This window comes from Stegostoma tigrinum, chromosome 4 (assembly GCF_030684315.1).
Source record: "Stegostoma tigrinum isolate sSteTig4 chromosome 4, sSteTig4.hap1, whole genome shotgun sequence".
Lineage (NCBI taxonomy): Eukaryota > Metazoa > Chordata > Chondrichthyes > Orectolobiformes > Stegostomatidae > Stegostoma > Stegostoma tigrinum.
Window position 1 is genome coordinate 6,844,420 of NC_081357.1, and position 27,442 is coordinate 6,871,861.

General features: G+C 42.3%; 1 protein-coding gene across 1 annotated transcript in view; it reads left to right on the forward strand.

Moving 5' to 3' along the window:
* Nucleotides 1-27,442, forward strand: part of LOC125452340 (dynein axonemal heavy chain 8-like) — a 1,165,100-nt gene that overhangs the window by 843,866 nt on the left and 293,792 nt on the right. The window contains exons 57-62 of the mRNA XM_059645122.1: nt 1,854-1,994; nt 7,049-7,286; nt 11,375-11,517; nt 17,452-17,586; nt 18,541-18,663; nt 20,257-20,470. Of these exons, the coding sequence (XP_059501105.1) occupies nt 1,854-1,994; nt 7,049-7,286; nt 11,375-11,517; nt 17,452-17,586; nt 18,541-18,663; nt 20,257-20,470 (994 nt within the window). The remainder of the gene's footprint in view (nt 1-1,853; nt 1,995-7,048; nt 7,287-11,374; nt 11,518-17,451; nt 17,587-18,540; nt 18,664-20,256; nt 20,471-27,442) is intronic.

A 27,442-nucleotide genomic window follows, 5' to 3' on the forward strand; every position in this document is an offset into this window, starting at 1 on the left:
GCCTGGTGAACTGTCTGGTTTCATTTGTTTGAGACTTTGTAGCAATTGGTATAACTGAATGGCTTGCTTGGCCATTTCAGCGGGCAATTGAGAGTCAACCACATTGCCATCGATCTGAAATCACATGTAGGTCGGACTAAGTAAGAAATACAGATTTCCTTCCCTAAAGGACATTAGCTACTTTGATATTTTCTTTTGTTTATCCCTTAACTGCACTTGTCTATCAGTCTTTTGTGTGAATGGGGCTGAAAACAAATGTTAGTGGGTTTAATCACAGACACTTGGATACGTTCGGGACTGGACGCATGCTGTCCACTTCCTCCAAGACTTGAATTCCCTGGTCCCCAACACCTCATCTTCATCATGGATAACCAGTCTTTCTACACCTGTATCCCCCATGAGGAGGGCCTAAAGGCCTTCCGCTTCTTCCTCTCCCAAAAGCCAAACCAGCCCCTTTCCCTCCACCGACATTCTCATTTGCTTAATGGAATTTCTCCTTACCCTCTAGAACTTTTCCTTTAACTCCTCTATTTCCTACAAACGAAAGGGGTGGTCATGGGAACCTGCATGTGTCCGAGCCATGCCTGCCTCTTTGTAGGAGACATGGAACAGTCCCTTTTCCACTGTTACACTGGCACTATCCCCCACTACGTTGATGGAGCTTGAACAGTTCATCAACTTTACTGATGCCTTTCACCCCAACCTCAAATTCACCTGGACTATCTCTGGTACTTCCCTCTCTCTTCCTCGACCTTTCTGTTTCCAACTCTGATGACCGCCTCACAACCAACATCTATTTCAAGCCCACCGACTCCCACAGCTATCTAGATTACACCTCCTCTCATCCATATTCCTGAAAAAATGCAATCACCTACTCCCAATTCCTCCGCCTGCACCATATCTGCCCCCAAGGTGGAGCGTTCCACTCCTGGACATCGCAGATGTCCTCCTAATTCAAGGACAGTAACTTCCCCCTGCTGGTGATTCATAATGCCCTCAACTGCATCTCTTGCATTTCCAGCACTTCTGCTCTCAAACCCCCTCCCCTGGCTAAAAAACAGAGTCCTCCTGGTTCTCACATATCACCCCACCAACCTCCGCGTATAGTGTATCATCATCTGCCACTTCCGCCACCTGCAATCCTACCCCACCACCTAAGAGATATTTCTTTCCTCAACCCATCTGTTTCCGGTAGGAACCGCTCACTCCGCGACTCCTTCATCGCTCCACAATCCCCGCTAACCCTACCATGCCCAGCACCTTTCCCTGCAACCATTGGAGGTGCTACACCTCCCCTCTCACCTCCGTCCAAGGCCCCAGATAATCTTTCTAAATGCCACAGAGATTTGCCTGTACATCCTCCAACTTGATTTACTGTATCCGTTGCTCCTGATGTGCCCTCCTCTATTTTGGTGAGACCAAGCCCAGACTTGCTGACTGATTGGTGGAGCATCTGTGTTCTAAGCCCGAAACGTCAGCTTTAATGCTCCTAAGATACTGCTTGGCCTGCTGTGTTCATCCAGCTCCACACTTTGTTATCTCAAGACTATCTGTTTCATTTCATTCTTCTCATGCCAGCTCCACACTAAATGTAAAATTCACACTTCTCAGTTGATTAGCTGTAGGATCCTGCATCCTTACTTATTCTATTAATGATTTTACAAAGTCTTTGCTTTGCAAACAGATCGTTTATTGCTTCTGTCTATTGTCAATGATTAGAGAGACATGACTGATGGTTGCACATGTCCACTGATGCCTTACATTTGTATTTCAAAACATTTTATGTATTAAATTGAGGAGTGATTGCCCCTCTCCCTTCCTTACTCTGAATATTTCTATGTTTTGGCTTTCAGGCTTGGTTAAATAAACGTACTCTTTGGGAAGCTGAAATTCTGCAAGACTTGTACGACAGAGCCTTTGAAGATAGTTATGTCTACATGAAGTTAAACCTCAATCCAGTAATGGAGCTGCTGGAGTGTAACTACATTGTGCAGGTTGGTAACCCAAACTGAAATGTCACCAGTGTGTGTATATTTGTTTCTGATAAGACACCTCCAGGGCCATACTGTCTCTCTAATCAGGAAAGGGACCTTGTTGTGAATGAGAACTTTGAGGAGCAGGAAAACAAGCTTGAACAGATCGAGATTGAGGAAGTTGATGTGCTGGAAATTTTGGCAAACATTAAGATTGATAAGTCCCCAGGACCAGACCAGATTTATCCTAGGTTGCTCCGGGAAGCGAGAAAGGAGTTTGCTAAGCCGCTGGTGAAGATCTTTGCTTCCTCACTCTCCACGGGAGTCGTACCGGAAGATTGGAGGGAGGCAAATGTTGTTCCTCTTTTCAAGAAAGGGAATAGGGAAATCCCTGGAAATTACAGACCAGTCAGTCTTACGTCTGTGGTCAGCAAGGTTTTGGAAAGAATTCTGAGGGATAGGATTTATGACTATTTGGAAAAGCATAGCGTGATTAAAGGGAGCCATCATGGCTTTGTGAGGGGCAGGTCATGCCTTACAAATCTTATTGAGTTCTTTGAGGAAGTCACGAGACAGGTTGATGAGGGTCGAGCAGTGGATGTGGTGTACCTGGACGTCAGCAAGGCATTTGATAAGGTTCCCCACGGCAGGCTCATTCATAAAGTCAGGAGGTATGGGATACAGGGTGATTTGGCTGTCTGGATTCAGAATTGGTTGGCTGACAGGAGGCAGCAAGTGGTTGTAGATGTTAAGTATTCTGCCTGGTGGTCAATGCTGAGTGTTGTCCCACAGGGCTCTGTTCTTGGGCCTCTGCTCTTTGTAGTTTTTATAAATGACTTGGATGAGGAGGTTGAGGGGTGGGTTAGTATGTTTGCTGATGACACAAAGGTTGGAGGTGCTGTTGATAGTATCAAGGGCTATTGCAGGCTTCAACAAGACATTGACAGTATGCAGAGCTGGGCTGAGACATGGCAGATGGGGTTCAACATGGATAAATGCGAAGTGATGCATTTTGGAAGGTCGAACTTAAATGCTGAATATAGGATTAAAGGCAGGATTCTCGGCAGTGTGGAGGAACAATGGGATCTTGGTGTTCAAGTGAATAGCTCCCTCAAAGTTGCCACCCAAGCGGATAAGGTTGTTAAGAAAGCATATGGTGTTTTGGCTTTTAATAACAGGGGGATCGAGTTTAAGAGCCGCGAGGTTATGCTGCAGCTCTACAAAACCCTGGTGAGACCACACTTGGAATATTGTGTCCAGTTCTGGTTGCCCTATTATAGGAAAAATGTGGATGCTTTGGAGAGGGTGCAATGGAGGTTTACCAGGATGCTGCCTGGACTGGTGGGCTTGTCTTATGAGGAGAGGTTGACTGAGCTCGGACTTTTCTCTCTGGAGAGAAGGAGGAAGAGAGGTGACCTGATTGAGGTGTACAAGGTAATGAGAGGCATGGATAGAGTCGATAGCCAGAGACTTTTCCCCAGGGCAGGATTGACTGCCACGAGGGGTCATAGTTTAAAGGTGTTAGGAGGAAGGTATAGAGGAGACATCAGAGGAAGATTCTTCACCCAGAGAGTTGTGAGCGCATGGAATACTTTGCCAGTGGAAGTCGTGGAAGCAGAGTCATTAGTGACATTTAAGCAATTGCTGGACATGCACAGCAGTGAATTGAGGGGAATGTAGGTTAGGTTATTTCAGTTTTGGATTAGGATTATTCGACGGCACAACATCATGGACCGAAGGGCCTGTACTGTGCTGTACTTTTCTTTCTATGAATCTGTACAAACAATGAAATACTGCAGATGCTGAAGGTCTAATAAAAGAACAGAAAATTCTGGAAATTTTCACAAGACATCATCCATGAAGAGAAAAGTAGAGATTTCTGATGAATGTCTCAGATCTCAAAAGCTAACTTTGGACCATCACCTCACCAATATCATCTCTGGGTTTGTTTCTACCCACTGTACTAAACAATATAAATACCGATACTGTAAATAACGATTGTCAACAAATAATGATGTTGATATTAAGCGAGTATTTCGCATCAGTGTTTACCGTGGGGAAGGATATAGAGGCGAGACGATTTGTGCAAGTAAATAATGACATCTTGAAAAGTATCCATATTACAGTGGAGGAGATGCTGGACATCTTAAAATACAGAAAGGTGGATAAATCCCCAAAACCCGATCATGTGTATCCTAGTACTTTGTGGGAAGCTAGGGAAGTGATTATTGTGCCCATTGCCGAGATATTTATATCATGAATAGCCATGGGCAGGTGCCAAAAACTGGAAGGTAGCTAACATCGTGCCATTATTTAAGAAAGGTGGTAAAGAAAAGGCAGGGAACTATAGACCGGTGTGCCTGATATAGTGGTGGGTAGGTTGTTGGATGGGATTCTGAGGGACAGAATTTACATTTATTTGGAAGAGCAAGGACTGATTAAGGATAGTCAACATGGCTTTGTGTGTGAGCAATAGTGTCTTACTAACTTGATTGAGTTTTTTGAAGAAATAATGAAGAAGATTGATGAAGGCAAAGCAGTCGACATTGTCGATATGGACTTCACTAAGGCATTTGATATGGTTTACATGGTAGGCTGGTTAGCAAGGTTATGGCAAACAGAGTACAGGGAGAACTAGCCATTTTGGATATAAAATTTGCTCAAAGGTAGAAGGCAAAGGGTGGTGGTGGAGGGTTGCTTTTCCGACTGGAGGCCTGTGACCAATGCTGTGCCACAAGGATCAGTGCTGGATCCATTGCTTTTCATCATTCATATAAATGATTTAGGTGTGAACATAGGAAGTATGGCTAGTACGTTTGCTGATTAGACCAACATTGGTGGTCTATTGGACGGCAAATGTTACCTCACAGTACAGCGGGACCTTCATCAGATGGGCAAATGGGCCGAGGAGTGACGGATGGAGTTTAATTTAGATAAATCTGAGGTACTACATTTTGGTAGGGCATTTCATGGCTGGACTTAGAACGCTTAATGGTAAGGCCGTGGGGAGTGTTGCTGAACAAAGCGAACTTGGGGCAGAAAGTGGAGTTACAGGTGGACAGGGTAATGACGAATGCATTTGGTACACTTCCCTTTACTGGTCAGTGTATTGAGTATTGGAGTTGGGAGGTCATGTTGTGGCTGCATAGGACATTGATTAGGTATTTTGTGGGGTACTGCATGCAATTCTGGTCTCCCTGCTATATAGGAAAGATGTTCTGAAACTTGAAAGGATGCAGAGGAGATTTACAAGGATGTTGGCAGGGTTGGAGGGTTTGAGCTTCAGGGAGAAGCCGAATATCTGGGGCTATTTTCCCTAGAGCATCAAAGGCTGAGAGGTGAACTTATGGACGTTTATAAAACCGTGAGGGGCATTGAAAGAGTGAGTAGTCAAACTATGTGCCCAGGATAGGGGCGTCCAAAACTAGAGTGCATAGGTTTAAGGTGAGAGGGGAAAGATTTAAAAGGCATCTAAGGGGCAACTTTTTCATGCAAAAGTGATGCATGTATGGAATGATCTACCAGAGGATGTGGTGGAGGCTGGTACAATTACAACAGTTAAAAGTCATCTGGATGGATATGTGATGAGCAGTTGTTAGAGGGATATGGGCCAAATGCTGTTCTTGAATCTGTTGGTCGATGTTTTCAAAGTTTTGTTTCTTCTGCCTGGTGGAAGAGGGTGGAATAGAGTGTAACCAGGTGAAAGTCATCTTTGATAATGTTGACTGTTTTCCCAAAGCAGTGGGAAGTGTAGACGGTGTCAGTGGAAGGCAAGTTGGTTTTGTAATGGACTAGGCTGACTTCACTACTCTGAAATTTCTTGCGGCCTTGGGCGGAGCAGTTGCCATACCAACTGTGAACAGGTTTTGGGCAGTTACTCGCTACAGTTCCTAACTTTTGACCTGAGTAAATTAATACAGTACCATAGGGAAGAGTGCCAGGGCCTCAACTATTTACAAACCATATCATTAACTTGGAGAATGGTCTGAAGGTTGAAATTTTTAACCAACCTGTTTGGACAGGTTAAGACAAGTACCTGGGGCAAGTGGACATGAATCTAGGCTTTGCCTGGCCCGATGACCACTGGGCCACAAGACTGTATGGTCTATAGATATGGTTGCTAAGTTTGCTAATGACACAAAGATTGGCAGGAGAAGAGATCATAAGGACTATAGATTTGTTAAGTAAGTGGAGGAAAATTTAGCAAATGAAGTATAAATTGGAAAATGCAAATTTGTCCCCTTTAGCAGACAAAATAGAAAAGCAACATAATATTCAAATGGACAGAGATTGCAGAACTCAGCAGTATATAGGGATGTGGGCATTACTGCCTGAGCCAGCATTTATTCCTAATTGTCGTTTGATCTGAGTGGTTTTCTGGGGTCATTTCAGAAGACAGTTAAAAGTCAACCTCATTGATGTGGTTCTGGAATCTCAGATAGGCCAGACCAGGTAAGGATGACATATCCCCTACCCAAAAGAATATGAGTGAAATAGATAAGTTTATTATGTCAATCGGCAGTGGTTACATGCTCACTCTCCCTTATGGTCATTGTCAATCCCAGATCTTTTATTGAATTTAGACTTCATCACCTGTCATGGTTAGATCCAAACGCATATTCCCATAGCATTAGCCTGAAGCTAATTGTTGAGCGAAACCAGCAGCCAATTTTTGTCAGAACAACCACTGATTGGCTGCTGGCAAGCTTTCCCTGGTAGAGCTTGCGCCCAAAACTTGCTGGACAGAAAAGCTGGACTACCCAATCAGAACTTAGTTTCTGAGGTGGCGAGAAGGGGATGGATATCACCTCGGTGCCAATCCACCTGTTTATTTGCTTTTGTCACGACCAGCCCCACAACATCTTGGAGATATAAGAGCTCCCTTCGTGAAATATTGAATTGTGAATCTGTATTCATGAATTATCTGGCAATGTGTATTGATTTGTGAAGGCATTTTTCTCTGATGTATTGATGTACTTCTGGAAAATACAGAATAAAGCAATGTTTCTTTCAGAGGAAATCTCAAAGCAATAGTAAGCTATTCAATAAAAATGCATATTTTTCTCTTCATTTAGTCAATTACGCTGCTGGATGGCTTGATTCCTTCAAGAGAAGATGGAGGAATTTCTGATGCATTGCAACTTCAACGGCTATTTGTGTTTGTTCTCATGTGGAGTATTGGTGCCTTATTGGAATTAGACAGCAGAGCTAAACTTGAGAAATTCTTACAGAGCCACAACAGCAAACTGGACCTACCAGATATTCCTCCAGACAGTGCTGAATCTATGTTTGAGTTCCTTGTCAATCATCAAGGTATGAGCCATTACTTTGTGTTTTGCACAATATCGTTCAGAATTCGCACATTGAAAATGGGGTATAAACTAGTGATGCAATATGCTGCGTTATTGGGGGTGATTTTATTATTTTCTCTTCCATACTATTACAAACATATGAACAATTCAAGTCACATTATTCCAAGCATTTAGAGGCCCTGAATATTGTAAAAGCTATGGGCCCCTGACAACATTCCAGCAATAGTACTGAAGACTTGTGTTCCACGACTTGTCGCTCCCCAAAGCCGAGCTGTTCCAGTACAGTTACAACACTGGCATCTGCTGACAATGTGGAAAATTGCCCATGTATATCCTATACACAAAAAGCAGGACAAATCCAACCTGGCCAATTACCGGCCCATCAGTCTACTCTCGATCATTAATAAAATGATGGAGGGTGTCATCAACAGTACTATCAAGCAGCACATGCTCACCAATAAGCTGCTCAGTGAAGCCCAGTTTGGGTTCCACCAGGGCCACTTAGCTCCTGACCTCATTACAGCCTTGGTTCAAACATGGGTAAAAAACTGAATTCCAGAGGTGAGGTGAGAGTGACATGCCCTTGATATCAAGGCTGCATTTGACTAAGTGTGGCATCGAGGAGCGCAAGCAAAACTAGAATCAGTGGGTATAAGGGAGCAAGCTCTCCGCTGGCTAGAGTCATACCTGGAAATAGAAAGATGTCTATGGTTCTTAGAGCCAGTCATCTCAGCTCTAGGACATCTCTGCAGGTGTTCCTCGGGCTGGTATTCTAGGCCCAACCATCTTTACCAGCTTTGTCAAAGGCCTTTGCTCAATCATAAGGCCAGAAGTAGGGATAAGCAAGTTATTGCTGAGCAGGTGCTGCTTGATAGCGCTGTTGACGACACTTTCCATCAGGAATTGCCTGATAGGGTGGTAATTGGCCTGGTTGGATTTGTCCTGTGTTGTAACAGTGTTGTAGCTGTACTAGAAGTGCTTGGTAAGAGGAGCAGCCCAATGCAAGAATGTTGTCAGGGCCTATAGACTTGGCACTTCTGGCTGAAGATTGCTGTAAAAGCTTCAGCATTATCTTTTGCACTGATGTGCTGGGCCCTTCCATCATTGAGGATGGGAATGTATGTGGAGCCTCCTCCTCTAGTGAGTTGTTTAATTGTACACTACCATTCACAACTGGATATGGCAGGCATGCAGTACTTAGATCTGCTTTGTTAATAATGGGATCGTTTAGCACTGTCTATCATTTGCTGATTATGCTACTTGGCATGCAAATTGTCTTGTTTGGTGGCTTTACCAGGTTGAAACGTCATCTTCAGGTATGCCCAGTGCTGCTCCCGGCCTGCTCTCTTGCACTCTCCCTTTAACCTGGCTGACTGTTCAGCTTTGAGGAGTGGACGGTGTTGCTATTAGCAGCTGGATCTTGAACAGAAATGCAATGCAGAACCTTTCCACTGAATTGTCCTTCCCTTTTGTTCCCTCCACATCTCTTCTCCCTACACCCACCACACCAGTTTTCACATGACTGGAAAATTCTGCCTAATTCTGCTATTTTTAGCATTTACATTTCCCTCCGTTTATGCATCTAATTTTCACTTCAGCCAATTTAGACTCTTTTTTTAAAATTAATTGATCAGGAATTCCGCAACCCCTCAACATCTGCTTATCATTCACATCAGCAATGCTAGGTACGTAGGCTGTACATCCCAAAGATTAGTGGAATGGATCAAACAGCAGATCCCTTCATTTGGGTTCATCAAAACATCTACTGACCATATCCAAGATAACAAAGTGTGGAGCTGGATGAACACAGCAGGCCAAGCAGCATCTTAGGAGCACAAAAGCTGACATTTTGGGCCAAGACCCATCATCAGAAAACCTGAAACATCAGCTTTTGTGCTCCTAAGATGCTGCTTGGCTTGCTGTGTTCATCCAGCTCCACACTTCGTTATCTCGGATTCTCCAACATCTGCAGTTCCCATTATCTACTGGCCATATCCAAATAGCCTGCACTTGTAAAATTCAAAATGCAGTGCCCAACATCAGCTGCGAGTTTGCATTTTATGATTGTCAGTAAGGTCCACAGTGTATATGGCAAGCTACATGTATGCATACACAAGGTCCTGTTCTTTGCAGTTGGAAAGAACATGTACATACACTGCAACAGTTTCAACTCAACAAAATAGGTGAATAGTCATTTCCTGGTTCATTTATTAAAACAATGCCCTGACCAATCAGATTCAGCCTGCCTGGTTGAAGATTTGAACAAAGCCTGGCAGTTAACTGTCAATCAGCATTTAAGGATGAAGTTTTCATAACAATGTATATGTCAATCACTAGCCACATTCCAACCGATCAACATTCTTTTCTCATGCAATATAAATGTTTGCTTTCCCTTTGGATTGGCACTGTAATGAGTGCAAAGCAAAAGGCTTTGATAAAGGATAACAAAGTGTGGAGCTGGATGAACACAGCAGGCCAAGCAGCATCTTAGGAGCACAGAAGCTGACATATTGGGTCTAGACCCTTCATCAGAAAAGGGGGCTGGGGAGAGGGTTCTGAAATAAATAGGGAGAGAGGGGGAGGTGGATTGAAGATGGATAGAGGAAAAAATAGGTGAAGAGGAGACAGACAAATTAAAGGGGTGGGGATGGACCCTGTAGAGGTGAGTGTAGGTGGGGAGTTAGGGAGGGGATAGGTCAGTCTGGGGAGGACGGACAAGTCAAGGGGCTGAGATGAGGTTAGTAGGAAGGAAATGGAGGTGCAGCTTGAGGTGGGAGGAGGGGATAGGTGAGAGGAAGAACAGGTTAGGGAGAGGGAGACAAGCTGGGCTGGTTTTGGGATGCAGTGGGGGGAGGGGAGATTTTGAGGCTTGTAAAATCCACATTGATACCATTGGGCTGTAGGGTTCCCAAACGGAATACGAGTTGCTTTTCCTGCAACCTTCGGGTGGCATCGTTGTGGCACTGCAGGAGGCCCAGGATGGACATGTCATCTAAGGAATGCGAGGGGAGTTGAAATGGTTTGCGACTGGGAGGTGCAGTTGTTTATTGCGAACCGAGCGGAGGTGTTCTGCAAAGTGGTCCCAAGCCTTCGCTTGGTTTCCCCAATGTAGAGGAAGCCACAATGAGTACAGCGGATCAGTATACCACATTGGCAGATGAGCAGGTGAATGTCTGCTTGATGTGGAAAGTCATCTTGGGGTCTGGAGTATGGGTAAGGGAGGAGGTGTGGGGGCAAGTGTAGCACTTCCCGCGGTTGCAGGGCAGAGTGCCAGGTGTGGTGGGGTTGGAGGGGAATTGGAGCGGACAAGGAAGGCCCAGAGAGAGTAGTATCGTTTTGCAGCTATTCTCAAGTTCTGTGCTACCAAACAACTAACTATATTTATGTTATCTTAAGTGAACAAAGCTGCAGATCCAGAAATGTTTGTAATGTTGTTTTTTCATTTTTTTCTTACCTATCAGCATTCCATGTTGAATTGCATCTGTCATCTAATACCCATGTATGTAAAATATGGAAACTCTGACCGAATTTTATTTCTTCATGCTTCACAATCAGCCCACTTTCTGTCTTGCTTAGCTGCATTTCACATATGTTGAATTTTATGAGGTCCACAACTTTAATACAAATGTACAGCTTCATCAAGACATATGTATTATTTAAAAGAGGCTCATTTATGAACTTTAAAAATAAAGCAGACTATTTTCTTTTGTTATCAGAGATAATGGGAACTGCAGATGCTGGAGAATCTGAGATAACAAAGTGTGAAGCTGGATGAACACAGCAGGCATCTGCTGCTTGGCCTGCTGTGTTCATCCAGCTTCACACTTTGTTATCTCATTTTCTTTTGTCTTTGTTTCTTGTATGTTTAAAAAGAAATGACACAATTCCTGACAATAGTTGAGGTCGCAGTCAGGTGAGGCATGATCCAGTTGAGTGGCAGAGAAGGCTGAAAGAGCTTTGAAGGCCTGAATGGCCGCCTTCTGCTCTCAGACATGTTTGTTTTGGTGGTTTGAGGTAAACTAACATTTGGATTAAAATGCAGCACAACATTTTTGTTTCAGCAGTATTCTGCTTTGTCTGATTTGTCAGGTGAATGGGAGAACTGGAAAGTTTGGGTACAAGAATATCTGTATCCAACTGACAGTGAACCAGATTATACTTCAATCCTAGTACCAAATGTCGACAATGTTAGGACGAACTTCCTTGTGGACACCATTGCTAAACAAAATAAAGTAAGTGCACAATGCAAGATTTTTTTGTTAGTCTAATGTATATTGCATTGCTATAAGTTTGATTTTTTTTCCCAGAAATGGGAATATAGGGTGGACACTCCTGTTTCATATTACCTGGGGATTCTAGTTATGCTTGTACCATCTGCAGTACAAATGGCTTGCCTGTCAGTACGGAAGGTTAGATAAGGGATATTAGAGGTGAACACTGGCTGTAATAGATATGAAACAGTGCTTAACGATGAAATTGATGCAACAACTGAGAGGGTACTGAGGGCTTTGATACTGCCTTGAAGGACTTACAGGCAATGAACAAATGGAGGAAATAATTTTCTTTCCATGGTTATCAACTCAAGAATTAGTGAAAAGAGGCCACAGAGCCTGTCAGTGTCAACAGGTTAGCACTTGGGGCAATGCCTGTAGAGATTTAACGGCATCAATAGAGCTGTCTTACCTACCATTCACACTGTCACTGCATGCAGGTTGACTAGTCACAGTACTCCCTCTTTACGCAGAGAGTTGTGGGAGCATGGAATGCGTTGCCAGCAGCAGTTGTGGAAGCAAGGTCATTGGGGTCATTTAAGAGACTGCTGGACATGTATATGGTCACAGAAATTTGAGGGTGCATACATGAGGATCAATGGTCGGCACAACATTGTGGGCTGAAGGGCCTGTTCTGTGCTGTACTGTTCTATGTTCTATGTTCTATGTTCTATGTTTATATGTTGTTGGAACTCTCTACTTCACCTTATTTCAATCTAAGCTTAGTCTTCATAAATCAAAGTACTGGCAGTTTCTGCTGATTGTATTATCTCTTGTTTTTTTCTCTCCAGAACAGTGGTTTTTGTCTCTCAGCTTGGCAAACTCATCAAGTTTCATTTTAGAGGACTGATAAAATAGAAAACCAAAAATTTTGTCCACCCCAGTCCATCACCAACACCTCCACATGATAAATAATAATATAGCCCATAAGCATTATTCCTAGTTTCACTAGGTACGCTGGTTACCATCATGCTTAGAATTATTTCATAAACTCCTGACCATCTTTCTCCTGATTTAATTGGAAATGTTAGTGCTAATTTTGATGTACCTTTCTTTCTTTTTGTAGCTGTTATTATCTTTACTGCCTTGGTGCCCTGGGCTGCTTTTTTAATCTTTCCATTCACTACTATCTGTGCTTTGTTTTACAATTTTTTACATTATTCTTAAATATTATGTTGTCATCTACCTCTTTAGTTGTCTATTTCTGTTTTATTTTGACAAGTAGGATGATATATGCTAAAGATTTTATCAAATTCTTTCTTTATTAGTCATGACATAGATTATAAGAGCAGGGCGTTAAGTTGGATTGTACAGAACTTTGGTAAGGCCACAGCTGGAGTATTGTTCTGGGCAGCACACTGTGGGAAGGATGTGACTGCACTGGAAGGGGTGCAGAGGAGATTCACCAGGATGTTGCCTGGGATGGAACATTTCAGCATTGAAGAGAAGCTGGATAAGCTTGAGTTGTTTTCTTTGGAGTAGAGAAGATTGACAGGCATGGACAGGGTGAATCGAAGGTAGCTGTTCCTCTTAACCAAAAGGTCAATAACAAAGTGGCATCGTTTTAAGGTAAAAGACACGAGGTATAGGAAGGATTTGAGGAAAAACATCTTCAGCCATAGGCTATCGGGGGCCTGGAATGCACTGCTGGGGAGGGCAGTGGGGCAGGAAAACGCACAATCTTTAAAAAGTACTTGAATGAGCACTTCAAGTGTCATAACATTCAAGGCTATGGATTAGTGTGGGCAAATGAAACGAGTAATGGGGACCATTAGTGGCTAACAATGAACTCACAAATGTTGCAACCGTCTGGAGTTAATAATAAAGTGTGAAGCTGAATGAACACAGCAGGCCAAGCAGTATTTGTGCTCCTGAGATGCTGCTTGGCCTGCTGTGTTCATCCAGCTTCACACTTTATTATCTTGGATGCTCCAGCATGTGCAGTTCCCATTATCTCTGATACATCTGGACTTAATATTGAGTTCACTAATTTTAGGGCCTGAGCACCTACTCCCATGTCCTTTCCCCAATGCTCACACACCAGACCTTCTCATCACATGGGCTGCTACAAAAACAACCTGTTATTAGCTACTAATAGCCCCCATTAGCAGCGATTGATTCTCCCAGGCTGATCTTTACCTAATCCTTTGTCGGCCCACTTTTTTTCTCTCTCTCTCCGTGGAGTCCATCTCTCCCTACTGTTTGCTCCTTCCCCCTACCCTGATTCTATCTTCAGCATATATAGCAATCTATTCCTAGCTGCAGTCAGTTCGGAAGAAGTGTCACTGGGCCCGAAATGTTAACTCTGCTTTCTCTGCACAGATGGTGCTAGACCTTATGAGCTTTTCCAGCAATTTTTGATGTTGTTTCTGATTTCCAGCATCTGCACTGGCTCTTCAAATGAGCATCATTACCTACAGTTTCCTACTTTCTCCCTGTACCCTTGCATATTATTTCTTTCTGAATAATCATCCATTACCTCTTGAATACCTCAATTAAACCTGCCTCCGCTAAATTATTGCTGAGCAGGTGCTGCTTGATAGCACTGTTGATGACATCTTTCATCACTTTGCTGATGGTTGAGAGTAGCCTGATGGTGCTATAATTGGCTGAGGTGAATTTGTTCTACTTTTTGTGTGTATGATATGCCTGGGCAATTCTCTACATTGCCAGTGTTCTAACTGTAATGGAAAAGTTTGGTTAGGCAGGTGACAAGTTATTTAGGAAAAGCCTTCAATACTATTGGCAGAATGTTGTCAGGGCCCATAGTCTTTGCAGTATCCAGTGCCTTCAATCATTTCCATACAGAACATGGAGTGAATCGAGTTGATTGAAGTCTGGCATCTGTGATGCTTACAATCTCTAGAGGAGGCTGTGATGAATCATTGACTCAACACTCCTGATTGAAAATTGCACACATGCTTCAACCTTATCTCTTGCACTGATATGCTGACCACTCCATTATTGCGGATGGGATTAAGCTCTCTTTTTCCTGATGACCCCTACAAAGACAGGTAAGACAGCACCTTTTTAAGTGAGTTCCTCAGGGAAGTTCCAGAAAAACTGTTGTGCAGTATTGGTGAAGTCTTAACAAACTCACATAGTCTTCCACTTTGTGTCAGAGTGTCCTGTTCATCACTCCAGCTGTATAAAATTGACGCTTTAAATATTGAATATCTGTTCATGTAGCTCTGGAAATTGATTTGTTTACTAAACACACACATGAGAGGGGCTAATCACTGAAGCGTCAGCCATCACCAATCAGAAATGCTTAATGAGGGCGAGCAATCAGCTATTTATCTAGTCTCTCTGCAGCCAGTCCTTGTACCACCTTCAACTGCTTTACACAAAGGTAATTTGCACTAAATCTAGCTCGAATGACATTGCTGCTTGAGATCTGTGTTGACTACCTCTGTACTCCTTCAGTGCCTTGGGTGACTGTGTGTAGTTTGCACATTCTCCACATGTCTGTGTGGCTTTCCTTCGGGTACTCTAGTTTCGTCACACAGTCCAAAGATGTGCAGGTTAGGTGGAACCAAAGACAGAACAAAAATCAGAACTGAGGGAGGGTCACCAGATCCAAAATGTAACTGATTTCCTTCACAGATACTGCCAGACCTGCTGAGCTTTTCCAGCACTTCTTTGTGTTCATGATTTACAGCATCCACTGTTCTTTCAGTTTTCATGCAGGTTAGGTGGATTGGCCATGCTAAATTGCCCTGTGGAGTCCTGGAATGTGTAGGCTAGATGAATTTGCTAGTGTAAATATGGGCTGGTAGGGAGCGTGAATCTGTATGGGATGCATTGCAGAAGATTGGTATCAACTTAATGGGCTATATGGCCTCAATCTATACTGTAGGGATGTTGTGGCTATAATTAAGGCCCTTGAGAAAAATCAGCCAAGCAACTAGGACAAAAATGTGGACAAGTGAAAACTCTATGTCTCAATATATCCATCAACATAAACAAAGTGCTGGAGAAGCAGTGTGGATCTGCAGCCTCTGTAGAGAGAAAAACAGAGTTAATGTTTCAAGTCCAATGACCTTTCATCATAACTGAAGATAGCTAGTGAAAAATGGAATGTATACTGCTAAGATGCAGACATTGTTAAACTCAGTGTTGAAGGCTATTAGATACCCAGGCAGGAGATGATATGTTGTTCCTCCAAATTTAAACACACTCCCTTGTTCACTCCCTTCCTCCATACTCCTAGGATCTGTCTTGTTTGGGCTGCTCCTGGTACAGCCACGCCATTTTCAAACATTTGCACTTCTCATTCGCACTCCAACTGATTATTATTTCTTCGTTTATCACCAGCAATTTCTTTGTTTGCATATCCTTTTCTCTCTGTCTGAATGCCATCTCCATATGCTGTGGTCCCCAACCCCATACTCCATTCTTAACGCAGCCTACATTCCGTCAATCCCCAGCTAACTTCAGTTCTGACAAAGATCACTGAACTTAAAATGTTAATTTTGTTTTCCCTCTATAGATGCTGCAAGACTTGCTGAGTTTCTCCAGCACTCTCTGTTTTTGAATCTAGATCAGCTCAGGTGTTAAGGGAAACCACTGGACACACCCATTTATGTAAAATGTGCACTAAACAACTTTTATTTTTTGAAATACTCAAAGTTTTTAAGTATTAAACAGGTTTTATTTTACATTGTGATTGTCGTAATGACACAAAGAACTTCATATATCACAGAAGTAGATGAGAATATGGATCTCAAAACACAACAGATCAGTGTAAACATATGTCTTTTTATTTTTCCAATTTATTTTGGTTGTGGACCGAAATGGGAAAAGGGCTGTTTTAAAAAAAAACAAGGACTGTCAAAGTATTATTGCAGGTTTCATGAACAAGTTACCTGGCACTCATTGTAGGTGCTGTTTATACAGCTGCTTGCTCAAGTCATTTCCAGACAATCTGGAATGCAGAGGTGTGCATGAATGGAGCTTTGGCTAGCAACAGATAACTGATTATGACCAGTTATTAATGACAGCGGCCTTCTGCCCCACAACAACCGTGATTGTCTCCCATGTAACTGAACAGTTTGGGCCTGTAACTGATTTAGTAGAAACCATCAAACCACAGAAGGAGAAAGAGCTGGTAAATAGGATCCCAAGCCTGAAGATACTTTAATTTCCCTTTCCAGTTGCCATGTTGTGTGACTTTTAATGATAAGCTAAAGCCTTCTCTAATGCAAACATTCACCCTCTGGTTCCTGCAAACAAGCGAAAGTATTGGAAGAGGGAAGATAAAGAAGCAGCATCCTGATCAACACAAGGAACGTCTCAGCAAACCTGATAGACAGGGACTGCTAAACTGGATTACCAGCCTTTCCCTTCACCCGTAATACCAATGGTTTCTTTCTCCTATCTGTGTGTGTTTGTGAATATGTGTAGGGGGTAGTTTATAAATGGGGTAGAGTTTTAATAATTAGCATTAAAAGCTGACATTCCATAATTGTTGACCTGAAACTATTTATTCGTAAAAGAGCATTAATTCTTATTAAATATAGAAACCTGGTATAAATTCAGTTTACTTTATAAACTCTTGTATGACAATTCCAGGAATAGTAGGACTGCTACTGCGCCAGCACTCTACTTTTGTTGAATGAATGTGCAGGCAGAATAGTTTACTCCTGCTCCTAGTTGTATATTTGTATACAAACAAATATGTTCCATCTTCGACCCACCTCCCCCTCTCTCCCTAATTATTTCAGAACCCCCCCCCTCCCCCTTTTCTGATGAAGGCTCGAGGCCCGAAACGTCAGCTTTTGTGCTCCTAAGATGCTGCTTGGCCTGCTGTGTTCTTCTAGTTTCACACTTTGTTATCTCAGATTCTCCAGCATCTGCAGTTCCTATTATCTCTGTTTTTGATTAATATGATAGGCAGTACTGTTGACTGGAGAACAGGGAACTGCAAAAACAGTAATGATTAAAGGCTATCTGAAGAAATATGATCCTGAAGAACATCTGTCCAAGAGTTTGAATTTCTCGTCTGCCACAGAACCCTACATGTTCCAGGTAATGTGTTTCACACATAGGAGCTCAAAAGGAGCTTAATAGATCTAATTCCAATTGTATGTCGAGTAGAAGCACTCATCATTTCACTTTAATTTGTTTTTCCAGGAATGACTGTTGGTAAATCACACAGTTTTTTTACCCAGTGATTTTCTGCTAACCAAATAATCAGAAGTCAGACTCCTGAAGTCTCAGTTTCCAAATATATGATCAATTTGGTGTGCATCAAATGTCACGTTTATACCTTTCAGATAGTAAGCAATCTTTGTAATAAAGAGCAATAAAAACAAAAGCTCATATAGCTGAGCTTTTTTCCCCCCAGTCAACTGGTTCAGAAATGTTGTTACACACCTCTGGAGTAGGTAGGACTTGGACCTAGGCCTCCTAACACAGAGGTAGGGACACTACCACTATGTCATAAGAGCCCCTAGGCCATGACTAAAACAATTGGTGGTAATCTGGTTCAGCTGACACAATAGTTAGGAAGTCCTATATGATTTAATCTTTGCAACTGGTGGAAATTCTAGCTCCTCCAAACAGACTTTTTAAAACAAAGTATTATGACACGACATATTTTGCTATTAATGCAGTGGCTATGTGATCATTGAATATCTTACTGTTTCTTCTATTTATGCCACATGTTTGTAGTCAAATGAATGAAGGGGAAATAATGGATGCAATGTGGTTTGACAGTTAGAGAATGAGACAGGAGACAATGTTCCAAGAAAAAGGAGATGGAAGTAATGATTTTCTTTTCCAATATTGAGGGCAAAAAGCTATGGGACATGTTCAGTTTACAGCAAGAAATCAGGAGACCTCTAGGGTTAATTAAGGCCAATATTTCATGTAAATTACATTGAAACATTGAAGCTTCTTTCATATAATAATGTACAGAACTGTAGTTGTGCACTGGCTTTAAATTCTACAAATAACAACAATAAGTACATTTCTTTGCAGAGAACTGTTGAAAGTTATGTAGAAAAACGTGTGGGGAGTACATACGGGCCACCAAGTGGACGGAAAATGACAATATTTGTTGATGATATCAACATGCCTGTTATCAATGAGTGGGGAGATCAGGTAAAATACTTAGTTTTAAAACTTGAGTTTAGCATTATTCGCTGGGGTCTAAAGAAAGTTGAGACTTCTACCTGGAACAGAGATACTTTCCTGATCCAACTGAATGTCTAAAAATTATGGCATTTGTAAATATTGTTAATATATTATTATTACATATAATTGAACTGAGTCAGGGTAAGTTCTTAAATTCTGTCATGTTGATTTGCCTCCTGATGGCACTCAAGGATTTTGCACTGTTTGTAAAAAATTGGATACTGTAAAAAGATTAATTCTTATTCTACTGTACTGATTGAAGATTTATTCGATAGAGTTGAAAACACAGAGCTTATCAGCAGGATGCACATCACAAAAAGATAAGTGCCGCTGACAGATCGAGCTTAAGAAATCTCTGCTTTTGTACAGTGGCATGGTGGCTCAGTGGTTAGCACTGCTGCCTCACAGCGCCAGGGACCTGGGTTTAATTGCACGCCTGTGCGACTGTGTACGCGGAGTTTGCACATTCTCCCCATGTCTGCATGGGTTTCCTCCAGGTGCTCCGGTTTCCTCCACAGTCCAAAGATGTGCAGGTTAGGTGGATTTGCCGTGCTAAATTACCCTAGCGTTCAGGAATGTGTAGATTAGATGGGTTACAGGGGTACTGGTCAGGGAGGGATGCTCTGAGGGTCGCTGTGGACTTGTTAGGCTGAAGGGCGTGTTTCCACACTGTAGGGAATTCAATGATTCAATGTTCTGGGGCAAGGTCAAGTATTGCTGTAGAAGCTGTAGTTCAAATGAACAATTATGGATTTTCCTGTTTCCAAAACTAAATGAAAGATACCATAGCTCTTCAGAATGTATTTTACACTCTGTTTGTCCTACATTTCAGCATAGAAACCACTTTATTAACAAGCATTGTAGAAGGAGTCAGCACAGGATGGAATACTGTGATCCTATGACTAAGCAAAATTTTGTCAGAATAAAATGTGTCTGCATTGGCTGCTCCAAATGTAAACAGACTTTTCAAAATAACATGTAATGTCCTTGGTGTGAGGATGGGAACAATATTGTTGATAAGGTATTGATGCTAAAGTAGAGCTTCCAGTCTTATATTTTACAAGAAAAATTGATCCTTGGGAGTGAAGATACTCCAAATTGGTAAAGAATCATTAAACATTGTTATGACTCTTCAGCAGTGTGAAATATATATTTTCAGAAATGGCAGAGGGACTGTGATCAACACGTACAATAATACGCTACACACCTTGTTAATTTTTCTTAGTTTTGTAAGTAAATAGCTTTAAATTTAGCTCACAGTAATTCAGTGAAATCAAAACAAACAACTAACATTGTGTAAGGTTTTGGAGTACATCTGTAGCTTGGGTTATGGATGTTGAGGTTGGTTGGCTCGCTGAGCTCACCAACCAACCTTAATATTGCATAAATATTAATAAATATAACCATTGAACCAGTTTTTGACATTTACTGTACTATGCAAGAAAAAGTCCCTGGAGTTATCCAGTATAATGTATTGGGTGTACCTTTGTCATCTAACCAAGAAATATCAAAAAGCCATCTAAAGTTCAAACAACAATATTCAGTTTTTCTGTGTTTCAGATCACTAATGAAATAGTGCGTCAGATGATAGAAATGCATGGAATGTACAACTTGGATAAACCAGGAGACTTCACAAAAATAGTTGATGTACAACTAATGGCTGCAATGATTCACCCAGGAGGGGGACGCAATGATATTCCACAGCGGTTAAAGAGGCAGTTCACAGTCTTCAACTGTACACTACCAACTGATGCTTCAATTGACAAAATCTTTGGTAATTTTCAACTTATCAGCTTTATACAAATACTGTCATTACTTCTTAAGATATTTGTCCCATAAATAAGCTATGCTGCTAATTTAAAAGGCATTATAATACCATTGAGAAATTAATGTTTGAACAAAGAATCTACGTTGTAAAATAGGGCCTTCTAGTAACCACTGCTTTCAGTTCAATTAGATGAAGAATGTAATCATTGTCTGCTCACAGCAAAGTATAGCACAGCCTGTATCATCTCCATCTTTCAAAGGAAAATAATCAAGATATTACATATGCATCCTCACAGCAAATGGAAAGGAAGATCGTAAGACAAGTCTTCTGGTCTCCAGATCACCAGTACCTGAACATACAACTGAAGATAAAGTCTTCCATGAGGGGAAAGAATGTTTACCCTGTCAAGCCCCCTAAGGATCAATAACATTTCAATAGGTTGCCTCTCACTCTTCTAATAGGCCCAATCTACTCAAGCTTTCTGCATAAGACAGTCCATCTGTTTCCAGGATCAACTCAGTGAATCTTCTTTATACAGCCTCCAATGCCTCCTATTTAATGCCAGTAAACCTTTCTTCAGGTAGAGAGACCAAGACAGTTCACAGTATTCCATCTGAAGTCTGACTACTGCCTTGAACAGATTTAGAAAACAATCCTTTTTTATATACTTTATTTTCTTTGAATAAAGGCTAACATTCCATTTGTCTTTCCTGTTGCCTGCTAATTACCTTACTATTGCATACAGTGCTGGTCACCACACCACCAGAAGGCTATGAATGCTTTGAAGAGGGTAGAGAAAACATTTACCAGGTATGGGGGATTTTAGCTATGAAGAAAGGTTGGATAGACTGGGTTTGTTTTCACTGGAATGCAGGAGGTTGAGGGGCAACCTGACAGAAGTTTATAAGTTTGTGAATGACATGGATAGAGAGGAAAGAATGAGGCTTCTTCCCAGGGTGGACGGGTCAATTACTAGGGTCACAGGTTCATGGCGTGAGGGAAGAAGTTTAAAAGAGATGTGCCAGGCAAATGTTTCACTCAAACAGTGGTGAATACCTGGAATGCATTGCCAGAGGAGGTAGTGGAAGCAGACACAATAGCAACATTCAAGAAGCACTTGGAAGAATACATGAATAGGAAGGGAACAGAGGGATATGGATCCTGTAAGTGAAAACAGTTTTGGTATGGATGGGCAAAATGTGTTGGCATAAGCTCGGAGGGCCAAAGGGCCTGTCCTTATGCTCTATTGTTCTTTGTTCTTTGCTGAATGAGAAATGCTTGTGTTTTTGTGATTCAATGTGCAAGGTCTCACAAAATTCCTCTGTTCTGTAGCATTCTGCAGTCTTTCTCTATTTAAATAATGCCTAGCTCTTCTATAGCTATGGCATGCTCAAAGGGTCAAATTGCCCATTCTCGCTCCTATTTTCTGCGCTGCTTCCTGCCAAAGTGCATTACCTCACATTTTCCCATGCTATATTCCATCTGCCGTGTTCTTGACTATTCACATAGCCTGTCTGCATCTCTCTGAGAATTTTTGTGTTATCCTCACCACTTGCCTTCCCATCAATTTTGTGTCATTCACAAATGTAGCCATGGTATATTTACATTCCTCATCTATGTTACCACTAATATTGTAAATAATTGTGACCACAGCACTGATTCCTGCAACAATCTATTAGTTACAGATTACCATTGTAAAAAGGTTCCCTTAAGCCAAACTTCTGTCATCAGTTAAGTATCCAATCCTCTGTCCATGCTAATAAACCACCAACACCAGCACTCCTATTTAATTAAATAGCCTATATGTGTTGCCTTATGAAATGTGTTCTGAAAATCCAAATAGATTGCAAGGATTGCTAGGACATAGCAAGAACTGCAGATGCAGGAAGTCAGAGTCAAAACAATGTGGAGCTGGGGGACCACAACAGGTCAGGCAGCAGCAGAGGAACGGCAAAGTCGACATTTCAAGTTGGACCATTCATCAGGACTGGGGAGGGGGAAGGGAGCTCAGAAACAAAGCGGGAGGTGGGGGCTGGGTGAAGGCAGGTGGGGTGGGGATAGATGGAAACCGAAAGAACTCAGATGCTGTAAATCGAGAGCAAAAACAAAGTTACAGGAAAAGCTCAGCAGGACTGGCAGCATTTGTGAAGGCAAAAACAGAGTTACCATATCAGGTCCAGGAAGGGTGGGATGGATTGGTGAGAAGGAAGATGTACAGGTTGTGTCAAGTCAAGGAGGCAGAGGTGAGAGGAAGGGCCGGACATAGGGGGTGGGAGATTTTGAAGCGAGTGAATTCGATGTTGAGGCCATTGTGGCATGGCGTACTGCTCCTGATGTAGTTTCTTCTATATCGGAGAGACCAAGCACAGACTTGCCAACAGATTTGCAAGATCATAGAACATAGAACATTACAGCACAGTATAGGCCCTTCGGCCCTCAATGTTGTGCCGACCTGTCATACCGATCTCAAGCCCATCTAACCTACACTATTCCATGTACGTCCATATGCTTATATGACGACTTAAATTATCTAAAGTTGGCGAATCTACTACCGTTGCAGGCAAAGCATTCCATTCCCTTACTACTCTCTGAGTAAAGAAACTACCTCTGACATCTGTCCTATATCTTTCACCCCTCAATTTAAAGCTGTGCCCCCTCTTGCTCGCCATCACCATCCCAGGAAAAAGGCTCTCCCTATGCACCCTATCTAACCCTCTGATTATTTTATATGTTTCAATTAAGTCACCCCTCAACCTTCTTCTCTCTATTGAAAACAACCTCAAGTCCCTCAGCCTTTCCTCGTAAGACCTTCCCTCCATACCAAGCAACATCCTAGTAAATCTCCTCTGCACCCTTTCCAAAGCTTCCACATCCTTCTTACAATGCGGTGACCAGAACTGTACACAATACTCCAAGTGCGGCCGCCCCAGAGTTTTGTACAGCTTCACCATAACCTCTTGGTTCCATCAGCGCTATGTAACTCCAGTCAACACCATCTTTCAGTTGTCAGCCATTTCCACTCCCCTTACCACTACATTGGTGACATGTTGATTCTGGGCCCCCTCTGATTTCACAGAGGGCACACAAAAATTGGAGGAACAACACCTTATATTCTTCCTTTGTGGCTGACAGCCCAGTAGTCTCATGTAGAATTAACTAGCTGCAAAATCTCCCCATCCCCGGCCTCATCCCATGTCTACCCCTCCCTCTCATGCCTGCCCTCTTGACCAGACACGGCTTTTCCATCTTCCTTCTCACCTATCTGCCCCACCCTGCCCATTGACCAATCTCTACAGCACCCTACCTGCATCCATCTATCCCTTCCCCCTTCCCAGTCCTGATGAAGTGTCCTGACCCAAAATGTCGACTTTCCTGTTCCTCTGATGCTGCCTGCTGTGCTCCTCCAGCTCCACACTATATTGACTCTGCATCGATTGCTTTCCCTTTATCTATCCTACTTGTTACCTCCTCAAAGGATTCTAATAAATTTATGAGACACAATTCCCCTTCATGAAATCATGAAAACTGCTTGATCATATTGTATACCTCTAAATGGTTGGCTATTACAACCTTTAAAATGGACACTAACACTTATCTGACATCTGAGATTAAGCCAACTAGCCTATGTTACTTTTTTTTTCATTCTGTCCCTTTTTAACCAAGAGTGGTATACTGGTAGTTTTCCAAACCTCTGTGACTTGTTCAGAATCTAATAATTGTTGGAAGATTACTACCGGTGTAGCCGTTATTTCTGCAGCTGTTTCTTTCAATATCCTTAAACACATCCCATCAGAACCAGGTAATTATCAATCCCAGGCCCGAAACATCAGCTTTTGTGCTCCTGAGATGTTGCTTGGCCTGCTGTGTTCATCCAGCTCCACACTTTGTTATCAATTATCAAACCTTAGCCCATTAGCTTCCCGAGCACTGCTTTCTGCAGTCAAAATTATTGTATGTATTTCCTCCACTCCTTCTGCCCCTTGATAGTATTTTTAGGATGTTGTCAGTGTCTTCTCCTCTGTAAACTGATATATTTATTCAACTCCCGACATTTCCTGGTTCCCTATTATTATTTCCCTGGCTTTGTTCTCAAAGAGGTCTATGTTCAATTTGTCCTGTCTCTTCCCTTTTCTACCTTTAAAAAATCTCTTGCTGTCCATCTTGATATTATTCAACGTTAGCCTTCAAAGTTGATCTTTTCCTTCTATATTATTATTGTCATTATCCCTTGTCAGTTTTTAAAATTTTTCCCATCCTCTGTCTCGTGACTATCTTTCTAGTCCATAACATTAGCTTCAAAGGCAGGTACCACTGCAGGGACTAAACAAAAAAAAACTGAGAAACTCAGCAGGTCTTGCTGTATCCGTGGGCAGAGAAACTGAATTAATAAAAACTGAAAGAGTTTTAAGGAAGGGATCACTGAATCCAAAATGTTAGCTCTGATTCTCTCTACAGATGCTGCCAGACCTGCTGAATCCTTCCAGCAATTTATTTTGAAACTGACTTAATGGTTGAGTCAAATGTGTCATTTCACTCCCAAAGAAGGCTGTGGAATAGGCCTGATATCAGTAGATATGAACCATGTGCATCTGTATGGATTGCCATGGTTTCTTTTTGGAGAGACAAGAAACATCTGTAGAGTGGAATATTGTCCTTAATTGCTAGAGAGATGGAATTTAAAAACAGGGAGGTTGTGATGCATCTGTATCGGGTGCTGGTGACGCCACACCCGGAATGCTGCATCCAGTTTCGGTCTCTTTCCTTGATGAAGGTTGTACTAGCACTGGAAGAGGGGCAGAGGAGGTTCATTAGGTTGGTTCCAGAGTTCAGAGGGTTGGCTGAGGAGGAGATTGAACTACAAGAACAAAGAAAATTACAGCACAGGAACAGGCCCTTCGGCCCTCTAAGCCTGCGCCGATTGAGATCCTCTGTCTAACCTGTCATCTATTTTCTAAGGGTCTGTGTCCATTTGCTCCCCACCCATCCATGTACCTGTCCAGATATATCTTAAAAGACGCTAACGTGTCTGCGTCTACTACCTCCGCTGGCAACGCGTTCCAGGCACCCACCACCCTCTGCGTAAAGAACTTTCCACGCATATCTCCCTTAAACTTGCCTCCTCTCACTTTGAACTCATGACCCCTCGTAATTGAGTCCCCCACTCTGGGAAAAAGCTTCTTGCTATCCACCCTGTCTATACCCCTCATGATTTTGTAGGCCTCAATCAGGTCCCCCCTCAATCTCCATCTTTCTAATGAAAATAATCCTAATCTACTCAACCTCTCTTCATAGCTAGCACCCTCCATACCAGGCAACATCCTGGTGAACTACTTGGACTGTACTCATTAGAAATTAGAAGAATGGGGGGATCTTATAGAAACATATGAAATTATGAAGGAAATAGAAAAGATTGAAGCAGGGAGGTTGTTTCCACTGGCAGGTGAAACTAGAAGTAGGGGGCATAGTCTCAAAATAAGGGGGAGCAGATTTAGGACTGAGTTGACGAGAAACGTCTTCTCAGAACGGATCATGAATCTTCGGAATTCCTTGCCCAGTGAAGCAGTTGAGGCTACTTTACTGTGTGTTTTCAAGGCAGAGGTAAATAAATTTTTGAATTGAAGATTATGACGAGTAGACAGATAAGTGGAGCTGAGTCCACAAAGGATCATCCATGATCTTATTGAATAGTGGAGCAGGCTCGAGGGCCCAAATAGCCTACTCCTGCCCTTATGTTCTTGTGAATTAATTTTAAAATTGTATGCTTTGCTGCAAAATTGCCACAGACTTCTACCCAACTGTCTTATTTTAACCAATGAAAGGAGAAAGATGGCGCTGCTTGTCTTCCAGGGCATTTTTGTTTTGCCTATGCTGGTATGTGTGTTAGGCGCCAGCAGGTATCTTGTGCTTGAGGAGAGAAGATTATAAGGGAAATTGAACATGAGTATGGTGCCTTCTTACAGAGACACAGAATCTAATCAACATTGCATAGTCCAGCAACACTCCATTGGCCTCTGTCCTGCCAGTCACTGCAAAGGTAACTATTGCATTCAATCTCTGTACATCAAGAGACCCGGTCTCATGCACCCCTGTCAGCAACACACAGGTATATTAAAGCAGTGATTGTGTCGCCATATTTTCTGTGAGGAAGAGCACATTAATCGAAGATGCAGAGAACCAGGGATTTTGTCTAATAAGCTACCTTCCCTCAAGGGCAGGATATCACTCATTGCTCCTGGGATCATATAAAGAACACAACTGAGCATGGTTTTTTTGATTGATTTATTGTGACGTGTACCGAAATACAAGTGAAAAGCTTTGTTTATGAGTGGTACAGGCAGATCACAGCAAGCGAAGGATGTACAGATCAAAAAGACTTAGAGTCATACAGGTTACTTTGCAGATTGCATTATTTGAGGCTAGAGTCCATTCAACAGTCTGACACTGGCCAGAAAGAAACCATTCCTGAACCTGCTTGTGCATGTGTCCAGGCTTCTGTATCTTCTTTTCTGCCTGATGGAAGAGGCTGTAGGATTTCATTACCAGGGGTGTGATGGGTCTTTGATGATGTTGGCTGCCTTTTGTGGCAGCGAGCCCATATAAATAGAGTCCGTGGATGGAAAGTTGGCTACCATGATGGTCTGGACTGTGAACACCACCTTCTGTAGTTTCTTACAGTCCTGGGCAGAGCAGTTGCTGTACCAGGCCATTATGCATCTGGACAGTATGCTTTCAATGGTGCATCTGTAGAAGTTGGTGAGGGATCTTATGGACATGCAAAATTTCCTGAGCCTTTTTGACTGTCGCATTTACATGAGAACTCCAGGACAGGCCCCTAGTTATCATCATTCTGAGGAACTTGATGCTCTCCGACCTCTCGACCTCCACTCATTGATATATACGGGGATGTGTTCTCCTTCCTTTCTGAAGTCGATGATCAGTTCTTTAGTTTTGTTGATGTTGAGAGACAAATTGTTTTGA